Source organism: Thermobia domestica, chromosome 2 (genome assembly GCF_964235325.1).
Source record: "Thermobia domestica chromosome 2, izTheDome1.hap1.1, whole genome shotgun sequence".
In the NCBI taxonomy this organism is placed as follows: domain Eukaryota; kingdom Metazoa; phylum Arthropoda; class Insecta; order Zygentoma; family Lepismatidae; genus Thermobia; species Thermobia domestica.
Genome location: NC_137455.1, coordinates 134570306 through 134586608, shown reverse-complemented (window position 1 = coordinate 134586608; position 16303 = coordinate 134570306). Strand labels below are relative to the sequence as shown.

Here is a 16303-nt window from a genome sequence, read left to right as displayed (position 1 = left end):
TACCCATCGTTTTGCTTGCCTGTAGTAATAGTGGAGAAGCACGTAGTTCTGTTGACAAATATAAGGCATGTGTAGGATATAACAAAATTATTTTGACAAGAATAACTTTTTTTTCAGGTAAAACATCCAAATTTGTAGAATTGTTGTGGTAGACCTTGAGGATTGTACGTACTCACAGGGGCGAACCTACATCTCTTATTGTGCACATAGCCTAAAGTTACAGCCGTATCTAGTGATCAATTTCCCTCAGACATTGAATGAACATCAGGGAAGAAAAGCAAGTCCGTCCACCATTCCACAGAAGTATAATACTTCCTCGTTTTCCCTATAGGAATTTGTCAGTCCCAGTTGATCTATCTTACTTCATAAATTTTGCGTTAGATGGAGGAAACAACCTGTAAGTCTATATGAAGATCCAGTACAGAGGCCAAAGCGTTCGAAAGTTTTTCAAAATCGACATAACTCTGTGTGGATCTGGAAATATTTGGTCTAGGAATTAATTCGTGCGGGTGGACAAGAGATGGCGCAACGAACGGAGCGTCCTACAGTTCCGTGTATCCACACATGTGTTGCAAACCCCTGTCATCGCGTATCGTTCGTAGTATAGGGCAGTGGATTAAAGCGTCAACAACACCAGTTTGTAGTTAAGTGAACATGGCGCAATTTGTGCCTGATAAAGTGTTTTTGCGGGGTGTCCTGCTGCATTACTTTAACATGCAGAAAAGTGCGACTGAAAGTCATCGTATTTTGGTGGAAGTGTATGGTGACCATGCTCTAGCTGAGCGAACGTGTCAGAAGTGGTTTGCACGATTTAGAAGTGGTGATTTCGGCTTGGCAGACCAAGAGCGAGCTGGACAGCCAAAAAAATTTCAAGACGAAGAATTGACAGCATTGCTCGAGCAGGATTCGTGTCTAACGCAGAACAACTTGCAGCAGCATTAGGCGTTGATCAAACAACAGTCTCCAAACGCTTGAAAGCCATGGGAATGATTCAAAAAATGTCACATTGGGTTCCACATGAATTGAAAGACGAAAAACCATTTGCGAATTGCTGCTTCAACGACAGAGCAGAAAGGGGTTTCTGCATCGAATTATTACGGGTGATGAGAAGTGGATCCATTACAAGAACCCTAAACGAAAAAAGGCCTGGGTGAAACCAGGTGAACCAGGTCCATCACAACCAAAACGAGATATTCACTGTGCAAAGGCTATGCTGTGCATATGGTGGGATATGAAAGGTGTGGTGTACTATGAGCTGCTGCAACCGGGTGAAACTATGAATGGAGAACGTTATCGACGACAGTTAATGCGTTTGAAGCAAGCTCTGGCCAGAACACGACCAGAATGGGAGAACAGACATGATAAACTTATTGTTCAACATGATAACGCTCGCCCACATGTCGCAAAACCGGTCAAAACCTATTTAGAAAATGTCGGATGGGAAGTTTTACCCCACCCGCCGTATTCACCAGACGTTGCTCCTTCGGACTACTACTTGTTCGATTGCATGAACAACGATTTGATTGGACAGCGGTTTACTTCTTCAGAAGATATCGAAACATGGGTCTCTGACTGGATCGCTTCCAAGGATGAGGACTTCTTTCGCCACGGAATCCGTACATTGCCTGACAGATGGGCGAAAGTGGTGGCTAGCGATGGACAATATTTTTCTTAAGGTATTTATGTATTTTGTGTTTGTACTACAGCTTCAATGTGTGCGTCCCAAACCGCACGAATTAATTCCTAGACCAAATATATAAATCTCGTCACAACGATTTAAAGCTACCCTTAAGATTTCCTCGTTAAGTTGCTTGTGTCTTGTCAATTACCAAACTATAAACAAACTTGCAGCAAATTTCCCAAGATGTACACGTACATCTTTCAGTTTAACGACCCACGACTATGTCCGTTAGCCTAGGGGAGGCAGATGATTAAAGAAAATGAATAATGAGAGAAGAATTGGTGGAATGAGGACCTGGGAGGAAACGGGAGTACCCTGAGAAAACCCACGAGTACGATGATGTCCACCACAAATTTACTTGGCCGGGGATCGAAAGAGGGACCCCACGCACCAGAGAGAAGCGTTCTACCACTGAGCCACAGTGTCTCCCAGTGTCATACAGTTGCGCTGATTTTAGTATAACCCTGAAGTGGGCCTATTCAGGTATATTTCTTTGACTGGTGAGTTTCATAGTCAAAATTCTAAACAAAGCTGTCCAGACCTTGGAATGCTTAAACAACTATAGGGGTGCCCGGATACCCTTAGCCATGTATCCGTATCATACACATGAAAAGTGACTACATCATTTCAAAATTCTCGTCAAAATTTCAGATTTTTGCTTCGGACAATAAACGTAGGCTCAGGGGGAAAATCCTATCTTTCTTCCACACACTATTGTAAATTAAGAAACGTAATGGAACATTACCTACAATACATCTCCACCTTTCAGGAACGTCACAAATTATTCAAGAAAACTGTCACTCTTGGCAAATTGCCCCTTCTGTGTCTTACAGTGCTTTGATTCAATGTCCTTATTAGCTGATTCTGCGAGTGAAATTAATATGTAGACAAATACACTGTGTTCAAAAATAGATTAAAAATCCCAGCATCGTGTTTCTGTTAAACATGTTTGAAATAAATAAATTAATCAATAAGAATTGCAATGTAAATAGGCATGCGCATATAATGTAAACGACTACAATATTAAAGTATGTAAACAAAACTAAAAAGAAGAAAAATATTTGCCTTGCAGTGCAAGGTCATAATAAGAATTTTTTTTCTGCTAGTACATGAAGATCAGTGCATGAAAATAAGTAGCTAACAATTTTTTTCTTTCTTTAAATTGTAAGCTATATGTGTCTTCTGTGTAGAATGGTATTTAATTTGTTTTCTCTGACTCAGGGGTGCTCACAATGGAGGAACGACGCCAATAGTGTCGTTAGAATTTTTTTTGGGGGGGGAGGAGATATCTAATGTAAAATAAAAGTGCCGCATTTCACGCTAAGACAAAAAACCAAAACTAGTTACTCAGGTAATTACTACATTATTATACCTTCTTGCTCTCCCTTCCTCTCCCCCGCCGCCATAATACATAATCATTTTAATGAATGTTTTTTCTGCCTTGTAATCTGATTTTTCCAGATTAAACACAGAACTATATAACAAATATAATCAAGCTCCTTCCCCTCAGAATTTTCTAAATCTACCAAAAATTGTTGTCAATACGGATAGGCAATAATCTTGAAACACATACATGACGAAAATTCACTTAATAATTTATATAGGAGTGAAAATTAATTTTGCAAACAGGAAAACAGAACTATTTTTAGTCAAGTACGCGGGACTACCACCACTTCCCTTGACTCGCCTCGGCTAAATAAAGGCGAATCTTAACATAAATATATGTATAAAAAATCAGTAAATCACTTGAGAAGAGGGTTACTATCTATGAAGAGATAATTTGAGATATTCATTAATTTTGTTGAGTATTATAAGTAAATATCGAGATGCATAGAGAATTTTAATTCAGTTAAAAAGTAAAATTAAAATAAATTTCAATTAAGTGTACCGGAGAAAGAGGAATTGTTCTGATTAAAAAAAAAATAGAAGTTTAAAGTCAGGAACGAACAAAAAAATTCTTGTTCAGGATAGTCGAGCATCACAGAAAAGTCGTTACCAAGAGAACAAAACCAAGGATTGCATCATTCAAAGTTCATTAATATAATAAATGTGTTGCCTATCAAACTACCTATCATTCTTAGTGTCTAGTTTTAGTATTATTTTAAGTTTGTGATGTATAGTTTTTAAAAATAAAAGTAATTAACATTGAGAAATTGTATTTTTGCCTAATTTTACGAAGTTAATCAAAGTGTGCAACCTCTAAATATTATCCAATATTCTTGAAATTTGTTATATATGTCTTTTACATCACTGAGACTTTTTCATCAGTAGGGCATAAGTAAAGTCTGCAAAAATTTTGCATCTTATTTTGTGATTACAAAATGAAACATCCTAAAGTGCACAAAGATTAATTATCAATTTTACGTTGAAATCAACTACATTTAAATTTAAAGTTTAATTGATTGCAATGTGAGTCTTGAGCTCCTTTTTTTTTACCAATGATCTCACGTATTGTGGTAGGAAGAGGTGTAAATTAAATGTAAGGAGTTTGGCGTTACAGCCTTTAGAGGGGAGGGGATTAGGACCCCTGCTCTGACTAACATAAGGAACATCGACGACAACCTCTCTACGTTGTCACAGATGTACTGCAATATTCCAAGTCTAATACCAATTTTATTAAATCGATTATTTATTTGATAATGAGGAGTGAATATACGGGTATGACTTACGTTCAATCATCCAAGTGGAAATCTCACGAATCCCTACAACCACTAAAACCAAAACGGGGTAAGACCAAAATGAAACTAATGTTCACTTTGTTTTCTTCTAATCATAATAGTGTGGTGCCACGTACCAGAGACAGCCATTTTTAGCGATACTTATTCGAGTTTCCTCGTAGGACTCACGTTCGCTGTCCTCAATGGGGTTCACGCTAACTAGTTTCAGTAAGGCTGACGCTAAGAATCGTTTTCACGGACTCACAATTCTTAATGAGACTCACGCTAGCTCGATCTCTCGCTCATTGAGCTCATTATCCCCCATGATGCTCGTACTCACTAGTCTCATGATGTCATAAACTGGGGATATCTCAGTGCGGGAAGTCTCTTTTTAAGATTAACATCCCATGTTTGTACTCCGAGGCTAAACGAGACGGTGATGATAACGTACAAAATAGTGGAATGAAGAGAGTTGGAAGAAATCGAAGAACCCCGAGAAAACCCACGCAAGTGATGTTTGTCCACCAAAACTCCGCTTTGTGCCAGCTGGAATCGACCCAGGCAAGGTGACCAGACGTCCCGTTTAAGCCGGGACAGTCCCTTTTTTCCAACCGTTGTCCCGTTTTTTTCTGATTCTCGAACGGGACGCCTAAATGTCCCGTTTTTAAGTAAAAATGACCCAGGTGTCCCGTAATTATTATTCAAAATATAAATTGTCAATGCAAATTCTACTCTCTTCCGTACCAACACTCGTTGCTAAGGTTCAGCCCTGTCTAGAACTTCTGAATTTTCATATGGGAATTGAGTGTTCGTGGTTCAGGTGGGAATTGAGTGGGAATTCTGAGTGTTCAACTAGTTAAAAGAATTGTTGGGTAGAACTTGCAATCGGGAACCATTATTTGTGTGGTACACGCAAAGTTAGAAACTGTGTGTTATCACTCTTACTTGTGTATTTTGTAAGTTGAGAACACTGCTGAGTCCCAAAATGCAATCTGGAAGTCAGATATCCCTCCTCCCCCCCCCCCGTAGCCGATTCGTATGCGTCCCGTTTTCGCAAGTGAAAATTCTGGTCACCTTGGACCCAGAGATCCCACTTACCAAAAGTGAGTGCTTTACACGGCCCATCAATGGACAGGAGAAAGGATTTCATTCCCAGTGTATATATAGAATCTGTCTTCAGCACAGATAAACAAGCTTGCATTTTTTCTCTAAATTCGTTTAATCCTCTTTCTTGAGTTGGCAAAAGCAAAAGACGAAAAAATAACGATACAGAACTTGAGAAGCATCGACTAACGGGGGTTTGTATGGAATCAAACACATCCGGTAAAGCATTGTATCCATTTGTTGCCACGGCTATAAGGTGAATTACGTGCAAACTGTAAATCACGACTTTGACATGGTAGACTTCCGGTGCAGATTAAAGACTGCAACAACTCCTACGCCAGCAAAGAAATCGTGAAGGATGTTTACTCGTTATGTGTGTTACTCATGTAATTATTGAGCCCGATAAGATAAGCACAACGTACTCAAGTGGAACAATAATAACAGAGCTGATGTTTATCTTTTTCATGAATCAACGTACATTACCCTAATGACCGCGAATAGTTGTGTGATAAACTAACAGTTATGTAATCCACCAAGCTTTAAATAATATAACGCTGATTATTTTATTGATAGAAGAAAAATATCTATGTGGGTGTATCAGTGGCGCCTATAAGTTTTAAAATAAACAAATCATGCATAGGCCTAATATTTAAATTATAGGGAGTGAATTATGTAATATTTACAAAACGTTATTATATAAACTCATAGCGTTTTTTCTCACAGCTGCCAGAAATGACTGATCAGTTTATTATGCTATAGACCTAATTACTTTAGCGTAGTGATTTCTGCACTATTGCTTAGTTTGGATACTAATATACAAGTATTAGTTAATTTAATAGCATTTTATAAGTAGGGGAGAACGGAGTAATCCCAGACACCTAAAGAACAACTGCAAACAATAATGAAAAATGCCTGAAAATGAACAAATTTGAGGAGGATATCGACCAATATATTGGCTATGTGATATAAATGTTAGAAATTCTCAGGATGAAAGAAGCTTTTTTTCATAGCATAATAAAAATTTTAAAAAATACATTTGGTCGGCATTCCTTTATCCGTGGGGTAATGACGATCAATTAAATTTCCATGTTATTTAAATAGGGGAAATGAAACCCTAAATTACTTTTATCAAAATAAGAAAAAAAAATGTATATCAAAATAAGAAAAAAATACACAGTAATATTAAGGCTATTGGAGGCTACTTATGAAGCTTACGAATTTGTAAGTCTAATGTAAGTAAGAAATAATAATAGTGATACAAAATTATTTTTCCTGGGTTCACAAGTAAATAGGAAACAAATAGTACTGAATCTACAATACCGTTTTACAAAGCACGACATCTGTCACGTGCAAAGTCCTCAAGAGCAGTGCTATTCAACCTTTTTCTCTCTCGTACCCCTGGACACAGTTCGCCATCCAATTGCACTCCTAAAACTGTTTAAAATGAATTATATCGAAATGAACTTACTAAACTTAATATGCATGTTTTGTTTATTGAGAAATGTAATAAAAGGACAATCAATGTGCCAATCTAAAGACTATTTACAGGGGTATAAACTGCACATCCGAAAAAAATTAACACTGGAAATTTAATTTTTTTTTTTTTAATTATGATCATTCAGTAAATATTGGAAATATGCTTATTTTTGGATTATGTACCCCAGAAAATCTTCGCGTACCCCCGGTTGAATAGCAGTGCTCAAGAGTATCGAAACCACTGCACAGCCCACAACATAAGCATCGATAGCACTCTTCTCCATCTACTCCGTATTCCTCACAAATGAAACAAGACTTCTTCAGTGTTTCTAAGATATCATCACACTCATCATCGTCACATAAATCCTTTTCATCAATTCTTTTCATCTTCGGTGTTTAGCAAAGTTTAATCATCGCCAAATTTCTTTCCTTTTTGTGATGGCATTCCAGTTTTGTTACGTACATGTCTCTTAATTTCTTTTATCTTAATTTGACAGGCCCTTCCCCCTTTTCTGTATTTAACTTCTGTGCTTGTTGTTGTCTCTTCTTTGACTTCCCTTCTATCTGCTTTCTGCATGGAGTTGATGTTAATATCTCAGAATGTTGTTTAGCTGGCCCTTTCTTCTGATTTTGCAGCGCTTGCATTTGGCTTCTTCCTCTTAGGCAATGGAACTAAATCTGCTAAACAGTTTCTGGATCAAATAGCTCGCAGAGCTTTTTGTAAACTCTCCACACAGAATTGCCGTCACTTGTTTGAGTGTAGTTTTGCAGCTTCATCAATATTTTTGACACGCAGGTTTTCAACTTTACTTCAACTTCAACTTATCAAGGTTGAATCCATGGTTTTCGAGGTCATTGAGATGAACAGTGACACTTCCGATATTGTGCCTTGCAACATGAGGGAGGAGGAGATATATAAATTTATTTAAAATGACCGAATGACCGATATTAGTGCCAATTCCATAGTTTTCGGGGTCTAAGATAAACAGTGACACTTCTGATGGTGTTTAAATCCAAATTCAGCCCTGCAACATGGGAAGGAGGAGGCGAGAGAAATATAATAACCATCGAAAATGACGGATATCAGAGAACGCTTTAGTAATAGTAAAAAGTGACTGACTGTCAAAACATAGTGTTATTTAAAAAAAAAATTAACCCAACGAAGTGGGTAATTGATGCTAGTTATCCATATTCACAAATGAGACTGATTTTGTCCAGTTATTTCAAATAACTTGTGGTTTGATGCCCTTATCTTGTATTTTTAATATAGGTCAAAAGTATTTATTTAAATTGAGTTTATACAAAATATATAGACATTTGAGTCGTTTTCAGTTTTCACTCAAATTATTCTAAAATATTAAGAGTTTTGATTATAATAATTATTATTTTAATTTTTTCTCTCTTTTTTTGGTGAATATTGCTAAACATATCATCATCATAGCTATTCTGCCATTATTGGCAGGTTACTTGCTACAACTGAGAAACTTCGATGTACAGTGGTCCTCAGCTAGTCTCTTCGTCTAAGCGTAGCAATTTTTGTTTTAATACCTTCCTTCAACTACAGTCTCCTGCGCTCCTTCCCTCTCTTTCCTTCCACCATACCTTCTAGCACGTCCTCTGCCGTGTCGTGACAAAACGCTGTAACTTTGGCGAAGAAGTTTTGCGAAAATGAGCCTTAAAGTTTTCATCCGAAAATGTGATCTGTATCGTGTAGAACCAGTGTAACTAGGCAATAATGGTGAACCAATCAATTTTCACCAAATTTAATCACAAACATGCCTCTACGTAACATTACATGTAACCACGTGTTTCCAAAGTCAAGATACACTGGTTCTATACGATACAGATCACATTTTCGGATGAAAACTTTAAGGCTGATTTTCGCAAAACTTCTTCGCCAAAGTTACAGCGTTTTGTCACGACACGGCAGTCCTCCTCAGCCAATATTCCAACCAGTTCCTCTTTCTCCTCTTATCAATATCTAAAATTCTTCTTTTGTCCCCTATTGCTAATATTTCTAACACCTTCTCATTCGTTTTCCGTTCAACACAGCTAATTCTCTTCTTTTTTCTCCATGCTCACGTTTCGAAAGTCTGCAACTTTTCATAATGTCCACCTTTCTGCCCCATAGAGTACATATTCGAATCAGTAAAACAAAATCTCAATATTTAATTGGAAGTTTGTTTAATGCAAGAATTAGCTAATCGTGGTTGAAAAGAAAACTCCAACACCTTTAGAGTGTAAAAATAATTTTGCAGTTCATGGTATCTCAATAATCTGTGCGTTCTTGATTTGCTTTCATGTTTCTCAGAGGTAGCCCACCCAGTTTGGGAACCACTGGAGTGTTGGATCTGTTAAAAAAATGAAAAAAGGTAACGAAACGTTGTGATTTATCTTATAAGTAGTGAAGCGTGAACACCCATTTAAAAAAATAAAAGTCATCGTCTATGTTGTATACTACCATCATACTTACAAGAAGGTAAACTATGTTACATTTAGAAACACATTGTATTTCTGTTATTATTGGCACATTGTAGAATTTATTGTCCCTTATGTCCAGAGTAAAATTTACCTATGTAAAGTATAAAATCTTTTAAAAGCAAGACTTGCAAGACTCTTGCAAGCAAGACCAAGACCAAGACTGGCTGTGCAAGACTAAGACCACCCCGGTCTTGGTCTTGGTCTTGCATTTGCTCATCACTAAACACGATTTGTGTCTGAATGGTAGGTGTCGCTGGGATCACCGGCACATCCTGTGAGGTATACAATCTGGAGGATCGAATATATGGGCCAGTTACAGTTCAGCGACCGGTCCGTGCAGCAGGGCCGTTTTTAACCTCGCTGGCGCCCTAGGCCCTTCAAATTATTACGCCCCCTATAATTGCTGCTACTTCAACAAGTAACAAGATAATCCCATGCATGTACAGGAGATTGAAATTTATTGGGCACGCTTTTAATAGCAACACATTAAACTCATCAAAAGTATATTATAATTGTTTTTTTAAAATTCTTTAATTATGATGTTCAGTTTATCATATATTGCATTTATAGGTTTCTCGTAAATTATTATAATTAAAAAGTGCACAAGGAATCATTTCCATAGTTTCGGTTTTTGTCTGCTAATAGCAGAAAACATGTATTTTTCCTAATATTAGTACAGTTAACAGTTTGTTTCCACCCCCAGTTATCCTCAGATAACTGTCCGTAAGTATTCTTATTTATCAAGTAGGCTAATATAAATCTCTATTTTCAATTAAGAAAGTAAAATTATACGTATCATATTTCGGCCATTCCATTCTTACGGACGGGACATTTTGGCTCACGATTGTAACAAAAAAACAAAATTCTAAAAAATATACAGGATTGTTTATATATCTTAAGATTGGTAGCTGGGCTCTTTTTATCTAGCCTTATTTTTTAATAACAGAAATCGATTTTACCGTCTTTATGATGATCAGTAACTAAACTTACGGACGGGACATTTTTTGGACACATGTTGTTGTAGACGTCAACTTGAGCGTCATTTCCTGCGAATTGCAAAATTTTAGCAAGCTTATTCTTTTTTTCTGTTGGGTTTAAACTATTTACCTACACGTTGCCCACGTTTCATCTGAGAAAAGTTATATTTCACTCAATAAAAAAAGAGTTAGTAATCTTACGGACGGGACCAAGAATTATCTTACGGACGGGACAAAAAAATAATTGCTAAAAAGGACTTCTTGGAACACTCTTTACTGTCTGAACTTAGTTATTACCCACAAAAGAACTAAAACTAGACATAATGTTTACAGGTTCGGGAAACAGAAAGGAATTATGCACTTGAACTCTTTTAAAAATTAACACAACTACATGTAACAAGTACATAGCATATTACTCTTTTAAATTTGCAATATTACTAGAAAACTACAAATATTTTGTCTGGCCTACGATATTAAGACAATGAGATTGGATGAGACTTGTAACTTCACAGATTTTTTCACTTGGATGTAAACAGTTGAATTTACATTTTAAAATATTTAGCAAACTCGGAATCACGTACAAAAATTCAATAACATCATTCTTCTCAACACCACCTTAAGTGACAACAATTGTTTGTGTGTGTGCGTAATTTCTTCGAACACTTTAACCAATTTGGCTACTTTTAATGTCACTCTGCTTTACTTATTGGGGGTTATCACATTATTATCCGGAATCCGAGTAAATATCACTGAATTTCACTCGCGTTCCTTTCGGACGAACTTCAATCTCTTCACTTGGATCTAAATCTGAAGATTCTAGCTCAGCGTGCTTCCACACTTCGTAACAACTTGTCTCAGATTGAACAGTTCTTTCGGTTTCAATCTGACGCTCATCAACAGGGCGAAAATAATGTCAAAACTGAACTTGCGGGATACAACAAACGCGGGTCCACCTTTTCTCGAGAATATCCCTGTGTTCACTCACAATTTCTTCACCAACGAAGAATAACTAAATTCCGTCGGGCGTACAAATCTCAGTGCAGCATTTGAAAAATTCCCTGGCTGTAGAAACATCTATCTGTCAAGATTTAACCCTTTCCCACACCATTCTCTTGAGTGAAATTCGTAGAACTACTTTTTTTTTACTTTAATTTCACGATACTCTGTACGAAACAAAGCAAATGTTTCTTTTACTGTCATTAAAAGGTGTCTCTTTTGTTTTTTTAATTTTTCCATTATCAGTTTTAACGCTCTTGAAATCGCGCTTTCCAGGAGCTTGCCTACTTATGTCGTCACGGTTGTAGAAATCTTGAACCTTTTGTATAGTTTCATTGCTGACGATTGTAGCCCCTCTTTCAGTGATGACAACAAATAGTAACTGTATTGAGTACATCTTACGGACGGGACACATTTTCTTAATTCGTTTATTTGTTAAATATGAATCACTGGTTGATCACACTTTGAAATTAAATTGAAATGACATTTCTTCCTTTACATATGTGTTTTCAGAACGTTATTATTTTTCTACAGAACATAAAAAGAACTTCTTTACCTTTTTTCTTACGGACGGGACATCCGAAACACTTTTAAGTGCTGAGCTATTTCTAGGAGAATCAGAAGTGATAATCCACTGCCGAACACTGCATCATACACACAACAGATAATGACTTTTTCCCTCCAAGCGTTTCTTTCTCAAAGTCAGTAACATGGATAAATAAGTGTTGCCAAACAAACGCCTGAAATATTTCCCGGCAATGCACAGGCAGTTCAGTAAATTCAAACTGCCAAAATTGGACAAAACAAATTTTAATTGCGTTTATTTTTTTTTTCACTCAATGTTGCACATTCTTCGCTAACTTAAGGCACATTTTCAGTTAAATACCAACAACATGAAAATTTCACTACAAGGTTTACTTTTGCATGGAATGGCCGATTTACATTAGCCGCTAGTTTGTAACCAGGTAGCTCAGCCGGAACGGAAATGGCGTTTTTTGCACCAGTGTATTTTAAGTTTTTCTCTTTCTTTGCTCTCCAATTTTTTGCGTCCTAGGCACGTGCCTAATGTGGCTTGAGCGGAAAGGCGGCCCTGCCCTGCAGGTTATCGTAAATCATGTCTGAGATAACACAGTTTCAAAGAGGGCAAATTGTGTGTGTGTGTATGGTGGGAGCTTCCGTAACGAAAGTAGCGGAAATGTTTGTTGTATCAAGAGGCACAGTCTCGAAGGTCATGACTACCTACGAGTGTTCCGAAAAAAACGCATCAGCGAAGCACCAGTGTAGACGAGTGTGTTGCGTGACAGAGACAGACGCACATTGGGTAGGATTGTGACCAAGCGGAAGATCACCATGCAGAGTCACAGCTGAGATGAGTACAGTGCTTACAAACCCTGTTGGGGTCAAAACAGTCAGAAGAGAACTCCAAAGCAGGGTATTTATGGTAGATCTGCAATTCCCAAACCACTCTTGACTGTTGACCATGCTGCTATACGGAGATAATGGTGAAACACTCATAAAACTGGAGAATGGAGTAGTGGAAGATTGTCATCTGTCGGATAAGTCTTTCTTTACATTGTTACCAATTCTGGCCGAGTTTACACATGGAGAACGCCAGCACAAGCGTACGATAGAGACTGTCTGTTACCAAGAGTGAAGCATGGCGGTGGTTCAGTGATGATTTGGGTAGTTATATCCTGGTATTCTGCCGGACCCATCATCACCCTGCATGGACATGTCACTGCCAAGTACTACGTAGCCATTTTGAATGATCAGCTGTATCCCATGGTGCAAACTTTGTTTCCAGATGGTAATACTGTGTTTCAAGATGACAGAGCCCCTGTTTATACAGCTCACATCGTCCAGGACTGGTTTGATGAGCATGAAGATGAAGTGTCACATCTGCCATGCCCTCCACAATCGCCAGACCTCAATATCATTGAGCCCTTCTGGTCAGTTTTCGAGACTAAGGTGCGAGCCCGCTACCCACCACCATCGTCTCTACAACATCTTGCAGCTGCTTTGGCGAATTTGCTAATCATACGCAACCTGTATTTCTCCATTTCCCGTTGACTGCAGTCCGCTTTACGTGATAAAGGTGATCCAACTCGGTCTTAATACAGGTAAAGTGCAATTTTCAGGTGTTTCCATATTTTGTAAATATAGGGTATATATATATAGTGTCTGAAAAGTCCCTTGACACAGAGTAACTCTGTTATTATGAGAGTTACAACAAAATGTAAGAGGGAAAACCGTCTCCAAATATGATGTTTTCAATCCAAAGTGAAGGAATTGTTTTAAGTCGGACCAGCCATTTGGGCTGTACATTCTTTATGCACCCAATGTTACATGAAAATGCAACGTTACCATTTACCTGAACCCACAACATGAAGTTAATGGTGTCATGTTTGAAATTAAGTTTCATTCGCTTATGATTTAATAAGTTTCACTGATCCATATCTATGATAGTGTCGGGTTAAAACACATAAAACTTGTGCTTAAAAAACATGAAGTGAGAAAAATGAAAATAAATGAATCAATAAAAGAGACCAATTTAGAAGGAAACCCATGTAAAAGACCAGAGAAGTTTAAAAAAGAAAGAGAGAGAGAGAGAGAGGCAGAAAGAACTAAACAATTTGAAGAATGACAATTCGGGCGGGGAAGGGGGTTGAGTAAGCAATAAAACATTATCACAGCAAGGTCTTCTAAAAGGTTCTTGCAATTTTCGGGAGCATGGGGCATGTTCCCCTCACTGAGAAAAATATCCTAGTTACGCCAGCCCTCTCCCTGAATTTGAAAATTGCATGTTTTAATAAATTGTATACTAATTACCAATAATAATAATAAAAAAACATGAAACTTATGTCGGAGAGAACATTGCTTCCCCTTTCTACCCCAGGCAAAATCTGAAATGACACTGCTGAAAATAAGTATTTCTGTAAGCGTGCGAACAGTTTAACTGTACCAAAAATTCACCATCGATGTAAATAGACGTTAATCAGAATATTAAGTTAGAATATTAGCCTACATGTATACAATTCACTTTTACCTTGTTGGCTTTCCCTGAATTCTCTGTCGTATAGATGATACACACGTGCGTGTGCCTTAATAACATTATGACCTGCAAGATATTCCCCAATGCCATGAGCATTTAGTGCCGGTGCATGAACAGTACCTCCATATCCACTTACAGCAAATGTTCCTGGCTCGTTGACTGTTATCCACAGTTTGACCTGAAACAATTCGCGAAATAATGTCAGAATTGTTTGAATGGGACTTAAATAATAATAACATGCGTTATGAATGATTCTTAAAAGATAGTCTACAAGAACATACAGCTTGACGTAAGAAGCTCATTGATTTAGTAACTTCGAGGTATCAAATTCGACATGAAATGGTTGAGAACAGATTTTTATTAGAACTAGAGAGATTTAGTTTGAGTCTCTTGGCATCTAAACGATCAGCTATCCGCCGTGCGGTGTTTCCACGTAATTGCTATAGACAGAGTTGACGATTGTGACAAAATAATAGGAATGGTGGCGAGACCAAGCTCTAGACGGATGTTTGTAAATCGAGACGAAACCGAGACTCAACACCGAGTCTTACTCGAGACGTCTCGGTATTGTCTCGAATTACAAATGTTTGTCTCGATCTCAGTCTCATCTCGAGCATTGTTACGTTACATATAAGATGGTGGAACAATTGCCCTTGGATAGCCGTAGTTATAGGAGTATATATGGGAGAAAGGGAGCAAATGCTTCCTCTGATCATAATATATCGAAAGTGTTTTAAACTGAACACAATTTTCTTTTAGAATTCAATATATTTTATTCTCTTTCCAGTCATTTTAATTACTTAAAGAGCATGTTTCTAAATTTAGTATTCCGAAATTTAGTTTAGTAAAGCAAATAAAGAAGCTCCTAAAATAGTTTATTCACACAGTTCAGGAATACTCCAGGGAAAGATGCTTTTAAAATTTCTTGTTGTTTTAGTACAACTGCTCGTATCAGTAATGGTACCAATTTTCATTTAAAACTGATGGTAAAATCTTTAAATTGACATAAAGTAGGGGATTTTTTTTTGAATAAGCCAAGACCGTGGAGGGAGAAAGAGAATGAACCAACACTTTACATTTAAAGTGTATGAGGTAAAACCGTATGTTAAAATTCCTTTAATAAATACTTTCACTAACCCATGAAAGTGTTACAAACATTTTCGTTCTTTCTCTTTCTTTACTTCTACACAAAATGTAGCTTTAGCTCCTAATATTTGTAGTGAAGATACGAATTCAGTATTAGGCATCCTAAAACTATTTTCACAGCAATAATGTAATCCCCACCACATACGACTGACTCTACATGCCTCGGTCATAGTCTCAGGCTAGTAGCCAAAAAGGCTGGAGGCTCTTAGCATAATTTGTTCTTTATTTTTCTAAATTATCAAGGTAAATTTAAAGTGCTGTATGCTAAAATATTTGTGGTCCCTGTTTCCTAAATATTTGTGGTTCCTGCTTTGTACTGTAACAGTTTCAAGTTAATACAAACTTTTCCTATGATTTAAATTTATTTACAGAGGGACGCGGTGGTTCATGGTAGAGTGTTCACTTCTGGTGCATGGGGTCCTTGGTTCTATCCCAGCTCGTGCGACGTGAGCTTTGTGGTTTTCCATAACCGTGTGCGTGGGTTATCTCAGGGTTCTCCCGTTTCTCCACTTTCTTAGTTTCACAATTTCATTCATTTGTCATAATCACCGTCTCTTTTAGTCTAACCGGCATAAGCACGGGACGTTAGACTTAAAGATTTCATTTCATTTCATTTTCAAATTTATTTATATTTTTATACAATTTTAAAGAGAAACTTCACTTCTACCAAATTATATATACGGCTCATACACATGCCGTGTGGGCTAAAATATAAAGTGATTATGAAAATGAA

At 37.3% G+C, this 16303-nt stretch overlaps 1 protein-coding gene across 1 annotated transcript in view; it reads right to left on the bottom strand.

Moving 5' to 3' along the window:
• The window catches only part of LOC145675649 (myrosinase 1-like), a 56853-nt gene that overhangs the window by 27883 nt on the left and 12667 nt on the right, over positions 1–16303 (bottom strand). Inside the window, exon 5 of the mRNA XM_081746216.1 lies at positions 14419–14602. Coding sequence (XP_081602342.1) covers positions 14419–14602 — 184 coding nt within the window. The remainder of the gene's footprint in view (positions 1–14418; positions 14603–16303) is intronic.